At 39.1% G+C, this 19881-nt stretch overlaps 1 protein-coding gene across 4 annotated transcripts in view; it reads right to left on the bottom strand.

The window, feature by feature from the left end:
- MYOM2 (myomesin 2) overlaps positions 1-19881 on the bottom strand; it is an 84615-nt gene that overhangs the window by 51330 nt on the left and 13404 nt on the right. For all 4 annotated transcript variants that reach the window (XM_075747280.1, XM_075747281.1, XM_075747282.1 and 1 more), the window contains exons 7-13: positions 10454-10542; positions 10323-10373; positions 9878-10042; positions 5476-5637; positions 3182-3323; positions 1376-1575; positions 141-194 (exon numbers count right to left, since the gene is read on the bottom strand). In XM_075747280.1, the coding sequence (XP_075603395.1) occupies positions 141-194; positions 1376-1575; positions 3182-3323; positions 5476-5637; positions 9878-10042; positions 10323-10373; positions 10454-10542 (863 nt within the window). The remainder of the gene's footprint in view (positions 1-140; positions 195-1375; positions 1576-3181; positions 3324-5475; positions 5638-9877; positions 10043-10322; positions 10374-10453; positions 10543-19881) is intronic.

Here is a 19881-nt window from a genome sequence, read left to right as displayed (position 1 = left end):
AAGCCAGAATATCTGTCTTTATTTATTATTATAAAGAGTTTGCTCACTCGGTGGATTTCTTTTCAAGCTATATTTCTAATTATAATGCTAAATTCCTGGAATATAAACAGATGGACTGAGATAATAGAAATGCTACATACCTTCAAGGTCATCCTTACTGATCACAATCTTTCGCCCTTCATCCACATGAATAGCTGTTAATCAAAATATTCAATTAGATTCTTGATCCAGTTTAATATATTTACAAATTTTGCAAATTCTTGTTCATCGCCTGTTCAAAAGCCCGTATAGCTCTATTTCTATAACCCTGCTAATAAATCTATCCCAAGATGGAGTCCACTCAAAGTCATACACCAGCTCATTCACTTTCATAGGAAAACAGAGCATAAGACAGTACTATTTAAAGATGTGCTAAAAGGCACGTATCATAGTCACAGTAGATGGATTCAATTCTGTGGCAGATTAATAAACAATTGTATCACGAATTGGACTTTTGTTATAGGAATTAATCATAAAGCTAATGGAAACACAGCATATTCAACTCAGATTTTACAAGCAACACTGGGGCAGTGCTCTGCAGTCTTCATAATGAGTTTAATTCCCCTCTGAGTAAAAGGAGCACACAAAACAGAAGGTGTGCAAGTACACGATATACGGAATCTGCACAGGGGTTTAGGACAAGGCTAAATCAATAAAAGTACTCCCCAGAGCAAGCCAGCTTGCTCTGTTCATGGAGGAGCTCTCGTAAGGCTCCTTTGCAGTCTGCAGTGGCCTTGAGCACAGGACCAGCTTTCAGAAAGGGTTTGTTCATTAGATTGACTTTTCCATCTGCCAGAAAAGTCTCAATATCACAGACCTCCCAACCTGTAGCACGGGGACTTTGTGCCAGTGCTGGCACTTCACTGAGAAAAAGAGATGTGGATAAATACAACAGTCTGTGCGCCAGTGAATTCATATGACAATTTCTATTTTTTCTTTAACTAAATCAGACATATTCAATAGCCTTTTCAAAAGTTACTACCAGCAAATGTAGACGTTTATGGGATCTGAGTGCCCATCTCCCAGTGCAGATGATACAAACTTCCAGGGCATATAATCTCTTTTCAAAACATTGCTCCTTGTGATAATGAGTGCCTATATTTAAAGCTAATCAAAACCAGCCATAATTGAGATGGAGTTCCCAGGTCCTGCCAAATTGCCTGTATGGACCTTGTCATTCCAACTACATCCCCCACCTTGAAATTAGTGAGATATTCAGTCAAAGAAAGAAATAAACTCTGTTCCTTAGGTGCACTAAGCAAACAGAATCTTAAAATAAATTAAAAAAAAAAAAAGAAAAAATATTCAACATCTGTTTCAGTCTTGCATAACTTACTTTGTGTTCTCTCCAGGTCAACGGGGTCAAGAGCTGCAACTGGTTCAGAGACTCGAGAAGGCCTGCTAATGCCAGCACTGTTCACAGCTCTCACACGGAATATGTAAGATCGTCCCTCGTAAAGACCAGTCACAGGATACTTGCAGATTTTTACAGGAGCATCATTGCACTGGACCCAGTTTTCCAAACCTACTTCACATCTTGGAGCGGCAGAAGACAACATTTATCAGTGTCATCCCACAAAGAATTTACACCATCCTACACACACTAAGTCAGAATCACAGAAGTCATCCTCACTAAATTGAGGAATTGAACCATACGCCTCATTAATGAAAGTCACACAATTTATACATTCTTTCCTCTGATCGGACAACCAGTTCCCACCTTGCTCATATTTATTCATAATGCAATTGCAAAGGTCATTTTTCTTGCATGGTTTTTGGCCTTTTCAACTCTCTCTGCTTCTCTTCCATTTGGTTCTCTTCCTTGTCATCTAAAGAACAAGTTATTCACTTTTATTTTTAATATGCTTCTCCACAGAACATGCTGAAATTGGAACATTCGCGTAATCTTTTCCATCTCTTTCTTGCTATATTTTTAAGCAAGCATCTTTGTGCTTTTCCCTCCAACAATGGTTGGGCCACAGACTGTAGGAGTCATCAAGAAGTGGAGTGATGTCATCATACTGGCTCCTTTGTGTGTACACATCTGTTTTGTGTCCTACTACTATAAACTTTTGTGGAGAAGACTGCCTTTTGCCCTGACAGTACCAGGAAAAACAGGTTTATGATCAAGGACTCCTTGGTGCTGCAGTAATCCACGCAAAATGTCAAAAGGCACAGCTGACTAGATTATATACAAAATAGGTGAAATACTCTCATGATCTATGCACTGCACAAATTGGATATAAATGGTAGAGTCCCCAGGGCTTAAGTTAATTTCCTCATACTGACTGCTACTGATAAGCCAATATTTTCCAGCAATTCCCAGACAGTTGTATCTGAACTAGACCAAATTACAGGGTAGAAATAGCAATGAGCTGCAAATGTTGCTTTTAAGTATAGAGCAGTATACATTACAAAATCATTTCAGTAATGTTTTTGCTGACTGACAGTTTCAGACACTAAAGATCAGATGTTCTGCTCTGGCTACAAGGGGCAAGCATGCACGTCAGTGGAAGAGACATGCAAAATAGCGCTTGGATCCCCTGATCCTGGGCTGCCAGCGCTGAGCTGAAACCCCAGCAAACTGCAAAGCAGACTGGAGGAGTCATTCTGATTTAAACTACCAGCTCCCGGGAGCCCATGCCTTGAGCTCCTGGTGGACCACAGTTAAGGCAGAAATAAAAAGATAATGTAATAATTCCTAGATTTCAGCTTTTGCAGTATACAGATTAAAGAGACTAAATCTAATTCAAGATGCCTGTGGATTCTGGCTTCTATAAATTAAATATTGCCAGGGCTCATTCTCTGATTTGGCCACAGCCATACTATTGAACATTTTTAGTGTCTGATAAAGTGTGGCTGCCTGAAAATGATTACCGGGAATGGCCCCTGGCCCTTGCTAACTCCCAGACTGTGCCCAGAATTGCCTGGGAAGGTACTAGATCATCTGGGCTAAAAGTTTGCCAGTGAACAATCTAGTAATTTAATACAGTAGGCGACTGAGTTCCAGTGCCTGGGGTCTGTAAAAATATATCTAAAGAACCAGCTTATTGAAGAATATAATGGTTTGGGGTTTTTTTTCTTCAGTACATACATGTTTTTGGCAACAAACAAAATTAAATAAATCCCAATGTTTACATACTTGTCAACAAAATATCCAATGACTGGGCTCTCACTGGTTGTGTTTGGTGGTTTCCAGGTAACAATAACATAGTCTCTGTTAGCATCATGGCATTTAACATCCATCGGTGCCCCTGGTGCTCCTGCGATCAATGCATCAGCATCTAGACCACAAATAAAAATAAATCAATTTTGACCCTGACTCCTCCGAAATCTGCCACAAAGACAAAAGGGAAGATTTCCAGTTCACTGTGCTATTTGTTTATATGAATGGGAACCTAAAGATTTCACTGCACTAATGAATCAGGCCCATAATGTCTACATCTCCCTATAGATAAAAATGTTCAGGGATATTTTTGAGGACATCAAACACCCATTACTTTGCACAAGAATTAAAAGCCTAACTACCCCATGTGGTTTTGATGCTCTTTCCCATTGAAAGCTGTAGCTCAGTGAGTTACTGATCAGACCAAGGTACTCGGTAAAGAACATGTAGCAGAGGAAAATAAATCTCTTAAGAAAGAAAAGATTTGCAAACTCCTAGTACATTTTTAAGTCTGCTTTTTATTTAAAGTCTTATAATACCAACAGGCATAAGTAATCAGTGTTCCACCATTAAGATACCCTTCTGTGGCTTCATTTTGAGAGGTGTTGACTGATGTGGACCCACAACTCTTAATGAAGTCTGGTAACAGTACCAGGTAAAGTTCTCTCCGTTCAAAAAAAAAAAAGGTTTCTAAAACACAAAAACATCCTCTATAGAGTCTAAATTTATAGACTCTAATCACAATCAGTTGTGAGGTGACTGGTGCTCAGTATCAGATCACAGTCTACATGAAAAAAGGCAAGGGGAAGGCCAACAGAGGACATTAGAAACTCCAGAGGACATAGCTCAAGTCCAGGGTCCTCTGCATACAAAAGGATTGGACATCGTATAAAATAGACAATAAAATGGCTTCAATGGGGCTGTTCCAGCTTGCCACCACCATTGGACATGTTGTCCAATGTACTTAAAAGAGTGAAAGAACTGCTCAGCCAGAGAGATTTTCATCTTTCAATGACAAAATAAAAAAGTGAAAACTAAGTTCTGCTCATAGGTGCATGTGGAAGCTCATTCTCACTTCACTGAGAGTTGTGCATGCAAATGTGAGGGGAAATTATGACCTTTATTCTATTTTAATACATTTACCTCCTTTTATCTATGACGTCCCTTGTGAAAACTGTATTTCTTCAGTGAGCTAATTTTTTACTTTGCTTCTTTTCTCTGATTATTAAGATGACTTTGACTGGTACAGTGGTGGGAATATTTCTTTTGCTTTCTCCTCCTCCTAAGGCCAGGCACAGGCTATGACAACGTCCAACAAGGGTCATTCCCAGTTAGTAATTTCTAGAGCTAAAGCCTTCACAGTGAGGACTGGTAGTATGCAAAGAGGTTTATTTCCTACTGGGAAAAGAGATGGCTGTGCTGGATTTAGCTGGGATAGAGCTAATTTTCTTCGTAGTAGCTAGTATGAGGCTGTGTTTTGGATTTGTGCTGAAAACAGTGCTGATAACACAGGGATGTCTTCATTACTGCTGAGCAGTGCTTACACAGAGCCAAGGCTTTTTCTGCTTCTCACACCACCGCACCAGTGAGTGGGCTGGGGGTGCACAAGGAGTTGGGAGGGGACACAGCCGGGGCAGCTGACCCCAACTGACCAAAGGGATATCCCATACCATGTGACGCCATGCTCTGTGTATAACTGGGGAAGCTAGCTGGGAGGCGGCATTGCGGCTCGGGAACTAGCTGAGCATCGGCTTTCAGGTGGTGAGAAACTGTGTTGTGCGTCACTTATTTTGTATATTTTTTTATTATTGTTGTTGTTGTTGCTATCATCATCTTCTTCCTTTTCTGTCCTATTAAAATGTCTTTATCTCAGCCCATGAGTTTTACTTTTTTTTTTCCTTTTCGATTCTCTCCATCATCCTGCTGTGGCAGGGAGGTGGGAAGTGAGCAAACGGCTCTGTGGTCTTAGCTGCCAGCCAGGTTAAACCACAACAATGGTAAAGAAAGAAACAAGCTGTTTTTTCACAAGAATGATTTCTCTGGTTCTTCAGGAAAGAAAATGTCCTCAGGAGCATGCTCCTCTTGAAGCTCCCTATTCATGTAAGGTGACTGTATTTTCTAGCACAGACTACTATATAAATCGAGCAGCTATGAAATACCACAAAGCTGCATTTCTTTTGTACTTCAGTCATTACATGGGGTTGTTTAATAAAACTAATCTTTCTACTGCTCTTTGTAATTTGTCCCCAAGAAACAGATGAAAAGTTTACCTCTGACAAACAGGAATGCGCTGTATTCGCTCACTCCGCCTTTTGTAACCATGCGCAGGGTGTATAAACCTTCATCATCTTTGTTCAGATGGGTAAAGGACAGAGCTGCCTGGCCTTCTCCAAAATACAGCTTCGTCCACTTGGAGTCCTTCATCAGCACGTCTGGAAGAGAAGACACATCGGACACATTACTATGCTGGCCAGAACAACCTACGTCCTAGTGCAGCCCTGTGCTAATCAGGGGCACAAACCAACCTTTATGCCAGCTTTATTCAGAGTGATGGTGCTTTGATGCTATGAAAACTCTACGGAGAGTAAATTACACCTCTCTAAACTTATTCCATCAGTGAATTTTAGAGAATATGAGGTCTCAGACTACCCTATGCAGTGCCAGCAGCAGAATTCCATCAGTATAATTTTTAATACACTGACAGAGGAAAATATTATCTACATTTTGAAACAATGACATGAAAACCTGCCATACTCTGTAATGGATGCAGGGTGGAACTTTGTTTCATTTTTAATAAGTTCTGCTACCTGTTCAGGTCAAATGTCAGATTACTCAATTTCTTCCTCCAAGTTTAAAGACCAGATTTCACTTTAATCTGAAGACTGCTATAAATATACACTAAATTTAAATCTTCGAGTCATGCCTGTTGAGCAGTGAAAAAAATTAAATTTGAATCTCTCACAGGTGAGAGGTGGTGACCCATGATTAATGCAAATTAATCTGATTGCCTAGTGAAACCAGAGCAAAAGAATAAGCAGGGTATTTTATGCTAGCCAAGGGACTTTCTCATACTACCCTTTTTAATAATTGATTGGATTATTTTTGATTTTTAACTCCCTAAGACCTATTGCATACTAATTTATTGCAATCAATGCAGCAGAACTGTATTTAAAGGAGCTGAGTATCTATAAATGTGTATTATTTTATTGCTTAAATATACTTTGGAGCAGACAATTTCAAAGGAATCAGTCTTCCCACCTACCAGCTGAATTGCATAAGAAGGTATAAAGAAATTGCACACATTCAGATAACAAAGCATCTGGAAGACACACTCTACTAAAGCTTACAGCAGTAAATTACATAATCACCTAAGCATACAGTTGTTTTCTGAGAAGCGTACAAAGTGAATTCAGTCACATTTCTTCCCATGATATTCTTAATCATGAGATCCTTACCTAGAATATCTGCATGTCCCCTTTCTGTCATGCATGTCACAATGATACTGAGACTTTGTGCAGAGAGACATGAAGTACTTTAAATCATAAAATGTATTCACCTAGAAACTTTAACCAATGCATAAGTTCTGTGGAAAATCCTGAAGAAAAAATGAAGTTGAGTGACCAGCACCTCTGAAAAGCAGGTTACTTAGACTCCAAGCTTGAGTGGAATGGTAGACACTCTACTCTGAATCTGCAGAAGCTGTAGGCAAGCCTGTATTGTCTATTAAAGTCAACATCATCCATTTCCACCTTGTATGTGTACCTGAGACCAGAAACTGTGGAGACAGTCATGTCTGGTTAGAGAAGAACTTTTCTCCTTCACACAAGGCCCGCTAGATGCCCTAAGAAAGCAGGAGCTCTCTCTTTTAATGCAGTCTGGATGGATGACTCTCTAGACAAGCCAAGAAGGAGAGTAAATTTTGGAGGCCATGAACATATTCAGAAGTTCTGATAAAGCAGGTATTCATGCACCTGCCATCACAACAATATTACAATTACAGGGTCTCAGTACTGCACTCATATTCCCAGTCTATTAACGTGTTGTGCTCTGTCACTTCACCCAGAACTTACCAAAGAACAAACCTGCAGGAGCCTAACCCTCGGAGACAGTGTGACTCAAGCCTCACGTGTTGTTTTCAGTACGTGAGATATTTTTCCTAAAATATTAATCTGCTGAAAATTCATAGAAAGTGTGGGTAATTACTATATACTAAAGCTTCTTTTCATCATGTATTTTGGTTGCTGAAATTTCAGTTAAATTCAGCACTGCATGATTTTTCCCTCTGAATTAAATTATTTCATTCTATAGTATAAATGGCTGCAGAATGCTGGTGCATATAGCTTTACAATGTTTATATTATATTACAGATCAATAACAGAAAGCTCCTGTTACCACCTGAACTCATATCCAGATTAGATATATGTTCCTGAAGTATTATTTTGATTTATTTATTTATTTCAGTATCTTAAATTGTTCTAAGTGGGCTATGAATTAAAGACATCATATTCATGTTTGTCAAATCTCAAACCACTTTAGAGGATTTGATTCAGTTGACTTATATGCCCCTAGGAGTCTCGTAGACATCCTCAATAAGGTTCACTCACCTGAAGTTTATTAATGCAGGATAAACACATATTTCTCATGTGTATAATTATTAGCAGTAAATCATACGTATCCATCTCACGTTGTTATTATTTGATTAACACAAACTGAAAAATTTTTGGAAAAATACAGTTTGTCTTAATGCAAGAGTAGAATTAAGTATTACCTCTCCAAAAAAAAAAAAATATAGAAAGTCTAAAGCACATGGTGTTAAACAAATTACTAACCTTCTCATTGTGTACATATATGCATTGCCTCCAGCTCTCAAGAGACTCAACGCAGGAAACTGTAGCACATAGCAAGGGTTCATAGTGCATGAATTCCTGCTGTGTTTGGGAACACTTTCTGCCAGTCGATGCACCTGCACACCTCTTGGAAATATTCCGATCCATGTATGTGCAATGAAGGACGAATCTAAGCTTTTTCGTATCACCTTATTTACCGCAACTTAAGTAGGTTCATGGGATGAAGGCTTATCTGACTGACTAGCAAAAACATATTGGCTTCAAAAAGACCAAGTTTTCATCTAAGGCTTTTACAGGGAAGGTAAACTTAAGCCAAACAAGGGGGAAAATAAAGAGCATAATATTGTTACATATCGAGGGAATTATCTTGGCATCATGAAGGGTTAAACTGAAAGGGCTGTAAGCTTTTGTTCACCTATCTATAGCGCAAGAACAATTCGTGTTGGATGAAAAGTGAACAATATAGGGCAGTCCTTGAAAATTAACAGTTTCAAACTGAAAACTTCAGAGGTCTGGCACCTCAAGAAACTGGGCCCAGCAGGAGACAAAGTAAAGGTGACGTGAGTGGTTGTTTATAACGATTACAAATCCCTGTATGCTTCAGTGGAAACAGAATCTGGGTTCAAGGATGAGCCTTAGATTTTAGGTTATTCACCAAACAAAAAAGCTATTTTTATTTTAGTAAAATCTAATAGTCCCATCACAAAGAAGTATCCACAATGATAGACAAATAGGAATGAAATAGTAAGTAGCAGTCCATTCACTGAAGGATCAGATGCCAATCTATGTAAAACTGTGATGTACATGGAACAAAAGGCATAACTAGCAGCAATAAAAGAGTCCTTTTTCTGTTTTTCCTAATCTTGAATTTTCTTGACTGACTTATTAATATTACTATCACTTTTTAGTTTATGCACCAGCTATGGAAATTTCTACCAGTTTGTCTGGGACCAGTCCAATCACCAGTCTTGGGAGTCCACCATTCTCAAATGTGGTCCCTTTGGAGAAAGGTCTCACCATTCAAAGGTAGCCAAGGCTTTTCTTAAATCCTGCACAGAGCTTGTGGTTGGTGAAAAGTGCTGAGCTAAATATCTACAATAGCCTGATATCCATTAAACTTCAAATAGTTAGTTTTATGTTTCAAGACCTTTTTTTGTTGCGGTGAACAACACTACTCATGTAGGGTTTGTGTACCATCCCCCAGACTGTACGGTGTGCTACACTGATGTTTTCTTCTGTACTTCCAGCTAAGACTGCTTCACTTGGCATAGCATAGTTTTTCACTGACAAAAAAGGCAAGGAAAGCAACCTACCAACAGCACTTAAACACCAGAGCAAAGGTATATGTTTCAGGCCTGGCTCCTATAAGTATTTCTGAACTATAAATTAAATTGGTTTTAATATAAAATTCACAATAAATACTGGAGCAAGATGGAAGTGGAGGCCCACGCCCACACCTCAGTGCTTCAAACTTTAATTTACTGCTCTGTGAGTACCCTTCAGCTCAGTGGTCACAGCATTCAATTATAAATCATGGTCAAATCTAGGAAGTGAGTTTGGATCTCCACCTAGTCACTGAATGTTCTGACTATTGTGTTATTAGATAATATGAGATTACCTCCTGTTGCTGTAAATGTGTGTTCAAGAAAAAGTTTTCCAAGTCATTTAATTGAAAGAGAGTGCAAGTCTATAAATTCTAACTAGAGATATTTATTTGCTCTATTCCAAATTTAATCCCAAGAAGCTCGAGTTCTAAGCCTGATCTGTGTCCTCAGTGTTTCCTCCAGTATTTTCCAGGCAGCTTCTATTCAATGTACTAACTTACCATCTCTATACCACTCAGCACGAGGTCGCAGTCTTTTCAGGTCTGGGGTGATCAACATAGTACACTTCAGGGTCAGCGTTTCACCTTCAGTTCCAAAGGTGACTCCAAACTTCTCCAAAAACTGGACATCAATGTGAGTGAAGCAAACATCATATGACAGGGGCACTGTGCATGACAAGATGAAAACATTCTTGAGTATAGGTGAATTGACTTGGCACAAACAGATTACTGTCCGATCCGAACAGAAGATGGAGCTCTCTATTATACTATACACTGATCTAGAAATGCAAGTGGGAAAGCAAAAGCATCCGGATAACTCATTGTAACTGAATGCTTACAAAGCAAAGCCAGAAGAAACAAGTTGTATCCAATTTTCTCATCTGTAAAACATTACTCTGATAAAAGCACATAAACTATCTACGCAAAAAGAAAAAATAATGCTTACAGTGGAAGGGCATTATCCCAGCTGGGTGAGGCTCTTCGCCCTCTCTGAACCCTATAAATAAACAGACAATAAACATTCAATGACATGAGCATGATATTTATTTCTTGTTTTAATGATGAAGCAAGACTTACTTCGCACAATCACAGCACAATTAGTTGATGCCTGCCCATGGACATTTGTTGCAACTGCTGAATAGGTAGCAGAATCATCAAAATCGGCTCTGAAAAGGGGAAGGAGGAAAACAGATAACTCTTTACAGAAATGCAAATTCTCTTAATAATTGATATTACAAACCAAGCTATGTCAACCCTGAGGAAGGTGTATAAAGCTCTGTGCTGGTGTCACACAGTGCAAGATGTTGATGAAAGACAATCAGAAAGCCGGTACTGTCTTTTACTGCAGTTTTATCACAGCTTAGTGTGCAGGCTGTATTAAATTGAGCAAACTGGAAATGACCTTTAGAGAATGATCAAAAGGAGATAGCTGGAGGATGCCAGTCTGGCTATTCTCTTTCTGTATGTAACCTTCTTCCTTAATCCGTCTTGCCCTTCTGCCACGTATTTTAAGAAAGAGACGTGGAACAAAAGCACATGTGATGCGTGCAGAAATTCCTCCTTCTGTGGCTATTCCCAGCAGGCAGATACTGGCATTTTTTGCCTCTCTCATATCTCTTAAGCAGTCCAGAGGAAATGATACAAAACCAGGGAAACTGACCAAAGTTGTTTACAGGTATAAATGTTTTGGCTTGATATATTTTTAGTGAGAAAAGATATTTATTATGCAAGGACAATACAATAAAAAATAAAGCAAAAAACCAGTTACTTCATGTAAAATAGAACCCAGTGGTGGATTGTGTCACTTACTGCATCCTTCTTTGAAGAGGAAGTTACATCAACAGATATATGGCCAGATGTTAAGATAAAGGTACAAACTTTGATGTCCCAGTTCTTTTCTTATTTAAAATGGAGTGAGTCAGGAGAAGAACTATCAACATATTTTGAAGGAAAGGAAACTAAACTAAGTGCAAATATACATATTTTTGGCACAATTACTCAAATTTACAGTTGAAATAAACTTACTTGCTATGTTTCTAATAAATAAAAATATAAGTGTCTACTGACTAGAAAAAATTAAAGATATTTTGGACTAGTTTTTAGTAAAACGAATATTTAGGTAGAATGAGATTTCCTCAATTTTGCTGAAAGAACATAGTTTGGATGAAGAAACAATTTTGGAAAAGGTAGAATATTTCTTTTTACATTTCAGAATGAATATTTTAATTAAAAAATATTTCAGAATTTATTTCTAGGGTTTTTTTCCAGAAACATACTAAATACTCTAATATGAAATAAAACATTTTGGGTTTGAATGAACAAAACTTTTGATTTGGTCCAATTCAATATTTTTTCTTGAACTTTTCCATTATTCAAGTATTCTATGTATGTCAAACAAAATTTCTGATTTTTTTTTTTATTTCTTGGAATTTCTATTATGTCGAGCCATCAGCTAATCAGAATGTTGTCTGAAACACACACAATTAAATCCTGCTTCTGTGTGGTTCATTTAGCAGTACATTTAATGGCGGCCACTCTGAAATTTCCAGTGATGAGATACAACGTTCTGCATGTATGCACTTAGTTTCTTCCCAGAACAAATTTGTATCTTCTTGGCAACTGCCAGATGAAAGGGATGAAATTCTGGTTGCACTTGTCTTCTAAGAGGGTCATATATCCCAGGTGTGAGAGAAGAAAGAATATGAAAAAGTGTTTGATGTAAATTGCATACCAGGATGCCAATTTTAGGGTATGTAGCACCTGTGACAGGCACATCTGACACCTATTTTTCAGCTCTTGCATATATTCTGGACAGTGTCATATCACAAAAATGATACAACCTGTACAGTGACGTCTAAAACACAACTTGATGAAAGCTCTATTAAATTGAGATTTATCTCTCTAAACATGCAGGACTAACAGCTCCTCCTGGAGGCTGATCTTCAGCCACACATTTCACAAAATAGACATGTAAAATACAAAGTTTATCATACAAAGCCAGAGAGTCCTAAGATTAGGCTACTTAACCAAAAAGCCTGCAGTTTGGTATGAAGCTCTCGAGCACCCTACTATAGCCTGGACAGGCAGAGCCTGAAAAACAATTTAGAAGAGTTTAAATACTAGGCTCAATATTATTAAATTTTTATTTTATTTTTTTTTAATATGGTTTTCAGGAAAGACTAAAGAAATAGCAATACCTTCACAGATCTATATAAAGCTTAACTGATTCTGGACTTGCATGAAAGCTGTCAGACTTGGAGACATTTCTTTGCACTAACTTCTTAAAAACAATAATGCTTTTTTTACTGTCTCAGTTTCACAGTATTTAATATTTGGGTGATAAAATACCAAAAGCAAGGCAAAACTGTAGTAAAACTGCAGACTTCTTTCCTAAGTCATGTTATAATGTCTCTATGCTGAAATGTACGTAATTCATACATTTCTCACAGCCCAGTACAGTGTCTTGCTATAATGGAACAAGCTAACAACAAATGAAGCATCTCAGAAAAGTCTTACAAGAAGGAACGTTACAGAACTGACTGTACTGGAACTGTAAGGTGTTCCCATCACTCTGCACTACATCCCTACTTTAAGGAGATAGAGTATACTGTACATATATAGAGTATACAGTAAAAAGTACATAGTACATACTATATTTAATAACATATTAGTAAATTAAACACTGTTAGGTAATGTCCCCAGAAACTGGATCTTGATGACCCTAGTGCTGATGTGTTAGAACAGCCCTTGTCATGCCCTGGTGTGTGCTGGCTTTCCAAAAGGATTCCCGGACACAGATCAGGAGATAGCAAGGGTCCATTCCCAGAAAACAATCTGGGTGTAGCTGCCCTGTCCTGAAGGACAAGAGAATCAGTCCATCCCATGCCAGGAGGCCACTGTGGCAGAGGGTGTGTTTAATTTACTATGGCAAGCAAATTTTAGAAGTGCAATTCCTAGGCGCTAGTCTGTGCCAGACCCTCCAGGAGGATGGTGCACACTTACACCTGACAGGGCAAATGCTGGGAGAGCCATGCTGCAATTGCTGATGAGGTGCTGATCCATCCCTGGGCTGGACACAATTTAGGCAGTTTACATCACCCATATCATAACGGAGTGATGCACACTATCCCATCATTGCTGTATTAGGCCATTCCCTCACATAAAAAAAAAATATAAAAAAAAAAAAAAAGGCATTTCTTCAGGCTGCTTTGCTTCTGTCATATCTAACCTAACTGCTCTTTAATATTTTGTTGTTGTTACAGAATGTTGACAACAAGGATAAAATAACAGCATATCTTAACTGAGGTTAACTCTGATTAACTACGGCTTTAAAATAGTCATCATCTGCTCTGAGTGTTGGCTTCATTTCCCATCAAAACAACAGACAAAACAGTCAACAGGAATTCATTTCTGTCAGAATTAAACAGGATTCAGGATCTAAAGTGTGATTTATCATTAACCACAAGGTGGCGTAAAAATAATCCAGAAATTACAGAAATGCGTGTTCTGAACAAAAGCGAGGCCGCCATCTGTACTTGACCACTCAAAGCATCAGAAATTTAGAGGTGCAAAGCTGTCTCCCGAAAATGAAGAAGCAGAATGGCAGATACTTGATTAACTTTCCAAATGGATATATATCTGTGCTCATCTCAATCCCCTCCCCACAGCCTTGCTCTCTTATAGGGAACAGCAAGATACATGCCTTGGCAAGATTTTCCTGTTTGTGAGGGTCTCCAAGGCAGACAAAAACAGAATATGATCCTAAAAGTCTCTAGAACAGACAGGAGATTCACAAAAGGATTGTTTCTTTAAGCCCAAAATTTCAATGTCTGAAACAGACATTTGATAGAAGTTAGTGATGGAGTGAGAATTACTTTTCTCAGGGAGAACAAAAGAAAGACGTTACTGACCAAATGGCTGACTACGCTCTTACAACATCCTTTGGTTTTATGAAGAGAAACAAGGTACTTAGAGTTATTATGAATATACAGGTAGCAATACGGGGTCCAGGCACTTTCTGCTGTTTAAGAGGTCCTAAGAACTCTACCCATTTTCTGGAAGTCCCTGCTTTGATAGCATTTTACAATTCCTTGCTATGATCTCTAACCTGACTCTCCAGGAGGTAAATCAAAGCAGCTTAGATGATAGCCTTGTACTCGGTGGACAGCCTTCAAATCTGGTATTGGAAGTGTACAGGGCCAGTGGGTAAGAGCTACACAGCACATTTGTCTAATACACACTTGGAAGAAAGTTGGGCAGAATGGCAAGTCATGTGAGGTCCTGACTCTCCTTTTGTGCCAGGTAATGCTCAGACTGAGGATTATCCTGGAAATTATCTACTTCCCTGTATGCTAAACCCCCTAGATTTCCTGAATTGCACTGTAAAGTGCATTGAGTCAAGACCAGTTAGAAATTATATTTGAAGTACCCGGGAGGCAAGGTGTGGTCTCTCCAACAGTTACTCTTGCATCATGATGGAGAGCGTGTTTTCCAACCTTTACAAAGGTCAGATAAAATATGCATAGAGTACATTTAGATAGCATGAAGTGTGAGTGCAGAGCTGTATCTGTCCCAAGGTACTAATACTTTTTGTGAAAATTAAATTGCCCTGAATCCACATGAGGTTCTGAAGTGCTAATGTTTGTGCGGGGAATATTCCCCAGGCAGATATATCTGTTTAAAATGCATATATTCATCCATCTGCCTAGTGTAGATTTAAGCACAGGAGTTAAGAGTGAAATAACATTTTTGCCTGAATTGGAACACAATTCAGTGCATGTCAAGAACAGGAAGCAGAATGTAGTAAATTACACAGAGTTAAAATTGCCTCCTTTGAATTCAAATGACAAAATTTTCAGTGTTATGGCTATATGGCATCAAAATGTGGAAATACTCCACAAGATTACCATCTCATGCTCTGATTCTCCAGTCAGACTGAATCTGACTGATCCTTTTTGCCTGGTTGGGTTTTGTTTTTACTGAAGAGGGGACCTCTGCTACGAGGTGGCCACTTCCCCAAGCTCCCAACTATTGCAACTTACGGGGGGGACAGTGACTGTCAGGAGACCACAGAGCATTGCATTTGGGGGCCGTTCGCATTTCAGCAAGGGAAGAAGAGCAGCAGTACACCGTGCCTGAGTGCATCGCTGGTACCGCCGACCCGGGAAACCCTGGGAGCAGCAGTTTGTCAGCCGATCAAGCCTCCGCAGCTCAGCGGCTCTGCCTCCCACGCCAGAGCGCTGCCCTTGCCGCAGTGCCGCCACCCCGCCCCGCTCCCACCTGCGGCGGGAGGAAGGGCAGGCCGCGCTCCCTACCTCTCCAGATTAAATCATCGCCAGCCTTTTGTGCCTAATCGAACTAAAATAGCGCTGTACTGACTGCGCAGCGTCACTTTTTTTAAATGAGAATAGTTAGAAGAGAAGGTTCATTCATTTTTTTTTTTTTTTTTTTTTTTAACAGCGATGCTGCTGGTGCCGAGGAGCGGAGCGCCTGACCAGAGGGCCAGCTCTGCGGCTGGCAGCAGGTATCACACTGCACTCTGCTGGCTCTGCCGCACATTTTCGCTGATGAAACCGCAAACCTTTCCTGCTGTAATTCCGAGCGCTTCTTAAGCGATCGCTTACCGAAACAGGCAAAGGAGAGGGCTCTAATAAAAGATAAAATACTGCCAAACTTTGAGGCTTGTATATGTGAGACCACATCATACTGACAGAGCTCTGGAAAATCAAATGTCCTTCCCTGGTCCTTCTGCTCTCCAGCCCCCCTCAGCTCACCGCCTGCTCACTGAGGAGTGGGGGTGAGGAACACCCTCAGTGAGGAGCACACTGCTGTTCCCTCTATGCCCCAGCCAACATATCAGGAAAAATAATACAGCCATTCACGGTTACGTAAAGCCAAGTGATTAATTTAGGGAGCTACTTCGCTTAAATATCAGCGAAGGAGCTAGCCTAGGCATCATATTGAACAAACAAACAAAACCCCACAACCCTATTGCTAAGCAAGTAGCAGCAGCTAAGAAATTCAAAATGTTATGATTTTCAACTACTAAGATATACACTGAGGCAGAAAATGTTTTGCAGCCATGCAAAACAGGGCATCCTCATCTTGACTACCTCTTATATAGAAATCTGTTCTTCTATTATGCTCCTATCCATAGTTAAATTAGGTCGGATAAAGAAATACATGTTAAATAAACCCTCACGTTCTCAGACATGTATCAATCACTTCCACTACCGGTAGCTTTCCCTCAGTGGATTCCTCACCGTCTCCTCTGAATCGCATATCAGAAGTGAGATGAAAGACGAGATGAATCACTACCCCAGTGCAGGCTGGCAATATCTCTCCCCCTATAATTATGAGATGTGCAAAAAAAATATAATGAAACTCCGAACCCCTTTTTTTTGCTGCTCAAGAGAGATCTTGATCTCAAGCTCCCAGTTGAGGAAACCTAAGAGGAGTAAGAAAGTGGCACTATACGATAGTCATAGTGCTGAATGTATACAGAAAATGTGGTAAATTGAGCACAGAGCATCATAAAAATATGAGACAGAGAAATGAAAATGATCTGGTTACTGTATAGGCTTATGGGTCCTGGAAGAGAGCAAACAGCGAGGGGATGAAATTGTGTCCAGTTACTACTTTAAGATGACAAGGTGACATTCTGGTTTTGGTGCCTCAAGAATTTTTCCACTGGGATCAAGGAATACTCATAGGAATAAATATCACATTTGCATCAGAAGGAAAAGTTCACTCCCCGAGCTTCACTGAAGTGCTAGAAAGGTAGCCAAGAAATTCCAAGGCCGTTCTGAGCGGCTGCAGATCAGATGACATGCAGCTCAGCACTTTGGTATGAACAGCTGAGAAGAGCACAGAAATGGAGAGGTAGAAAATCCCAACAGTTCTACTTCCCGGGGAAAAAAAAAAATACTCCAAATATATGTGTATAGAGATATGTATGGAAGATCCAGAGTTAATTGATACATGTTTCTATGAAAACATTAATGATATATATATATTTTAAACACTACCTATACTATACATCCATTGTTTTCAATACAAGAAACACCTAATATTATTAACGCACTATCAAAATCTTCTTCCATTTCCTGCATTTTGTTTTTCTGTCTCTTGGGACAGAAAATACAGCTGATGGTCAAGCTTTGAAATAAAATAGATTAGTAATAAATAAATAAATTTAAAGTTTAAAAATGTAATTTAATAAACTGTAGTTTATTAAATAAATGGGGTCTTTAATAAATCTAAATCTAAATCTAATAAATCATAGCTCTGGGTCTATAATCCCCCAGTATTCTTTTAAATGGAGAAGGGAAACCTGTGGGAGAGCAGCCAGGCATCTTTAGGTGGCAAAAAGACCACACTGCCAGACAGAATGAAAGAGAAATGGAGCAACAGTCTCTGAAGATGGCAGCTTGGTTGAACATGAGGGAGCCTGCATGAATATGTACAGGTCCAGGACTAGTAAACACTGGGTGATGATGTTTGGGTGTGGGAACCTGAGCGGGTGCCCATAAATGACTCTGTGGTATGTCTGAACAAGTATGGCTGGGGCTGAACACTCCCAAAGCTGATTGTGGATGGTGTCTACATGACTGATAATCAGCATGGGAAAGAGAAAAAATGTATCAAGGGGATGTAAGCCATTAGTACCCTTCAGCCTGAATGGTTACAGATCCTCAGAAAGCAGCATCAACACTGATTCTCATTTCTCACCAAGCAGTTGCTCATGGACACTAACCAAGGGCAGTGAACACAGTCACAGTCACTCACTGGCACGAAGTCACCATTTTCATCTCCCGACTGTCACACAGACACATCCAAAGGAGACCATTTTCCATTTTCCCTGCTGCAAGTGACAGGATTGCAGGAGGACAACCTATTTTTATCGTTTAACCTCCTGCTCTCATCTGCAAAAGTAATGTTGGTGGGAAGAATCAGCTGTGTTGAGATATCTCATGGATACAGAGAGCAGTCAGCAAGTTATCCACGGCCTGATGGTAGAAGACTATGAGTATCTTAGAAGTACTTATAAGTACTGCTACTCCTTGAGAAGCATCCTTTAAGAAGAAACAACATAGTGATTCTTGCTGCCAGCTTCTGCACAAGGATTTGTTTCTCCCATCCTGAGCTATGAAAAGGTGGATAGTTGGGCTGGACCTTGTTGCAGTATGACAAAGGCAAGTAGCCCTTCCAAAAGCAGAAGGAACAATGCACTTATTTTCTGTAGTAATGGCACAAGGCTGTGCTCAGGGCTGCTTCCAATCCTGACAGATGGAGACTGGGGAGAAGATAAAATGTTTGGCTAGCTATGTGTTAGCCACAAATATTCCAGCTGTTGGAGCACAGCTGATGCTCATGTTCTGGAGAAATTAAAAGCGGGGGGGGGGGGGGGGGGGGTGTCTCTGCTCTAGATATTAATTTTCTTTTTAAATACCACAGTCATGTCCTCATTTTTCTTTAGGTTTTTACATTTTTTAAAAAAAGCTTCTACCGAGTCACATGTAACATGCAATATTTCAAATGTTTAGGACAGCATAGGATTAGTTTTGGGAAACTGTTCTACCCAGGCATAATTTTAACATAATTTTGCAAAATAAAATTAATTAAATTAGAACTTTAAAAAAAAATAAAGGGAAGGGAAGGGAAGGGAAGGGAAGGGAAGGGAAGGGAAGGGAAGGGAAGGGAAGGGAAGAGAAGAGAAGAGAAGAGAAGAGAAGAGAAGAGAAGAGAAGAGAAGAGAAGAGAAGAGAAGAGAAGAGAAGAGAAGAGAAGAGAAGAGAAGAGAAGAGAAGAGAAGAGAAGAGAAGAGAAGAGAAGAGAAGAGAAGAGAAGAGAAGAGAAGAGAAGAGAAGAGAAGAGAAGAGAGAAGAGAGAAGAGAGAAGAGAGAAGAGAGAAGAGAAAAAAGAAAAGGGAAAAAAGAAAAGAGAAGAGAAGAGAAGAGAAGAGAAGAGAAGAGAAGAGAAGAGAAGAGAAGAGAAGAGAAGAGAAGAGAAGAGAAGAGAAGAGAAGAGGAGAAAAGAAAAAAGACAAGAGAAGAAAAGAAAAGAAAAAGAAAAAAAGAAAAGAGATGAAAAGAAAAGAGAACAGAATAGAAAAGAATAGAAAGGAAAAGAGAAGAAAAGAGAAGAAAAGAGAAGAAAAGAGAAGAAAAGAGAAGAAAAGAGAAGAGAAGAGAAGAGAAGAAAAGAAAAGAAAAGAAAAGAAAAGAAAAGAATAGAAAAGAAAAGAGTAGAAAAGAAAAGAAAAGAAAAGAAAAGAAAAGAAAAGAAAAGAAAAGAAAAGAAAAGAAAAGAAAATAAAAGAAAAAAGAAAAGAATAGACAGGAAAAGAAAAGAAAAGAAAACAAAAGAAAACATAACAAAAGAGAAGAAAAGAAAAGAAAAGAAAAGAAGAAAAGAAAAGAAAAGAAAAGAAAAGAAAAGAAAAGAAAAGAAAAGAAAAGAAAAGAAAAGAAAAGAAAAGAGAAAAGTTAACTTTACACTTCCTT

Source organism: Balearica regulorum, chromosome 3 (genome assembly GCF_011004875.1).
Source record: "Balearica regulorum gibbericeps isolate bBalReg1 chromosome 3, bBalReg1.pri, whole genome shotgun sequence".
NCBI classification, from domain to species: domain Eukaryota; kingdom Metazoa; phylum Chordata; class Aves; order Gruiformes; family Gruidae; genus Balearica; species Balearica regulorum.
This window is presented reverse-complemented; position numbering and strand designations above follow the sequence as displayed.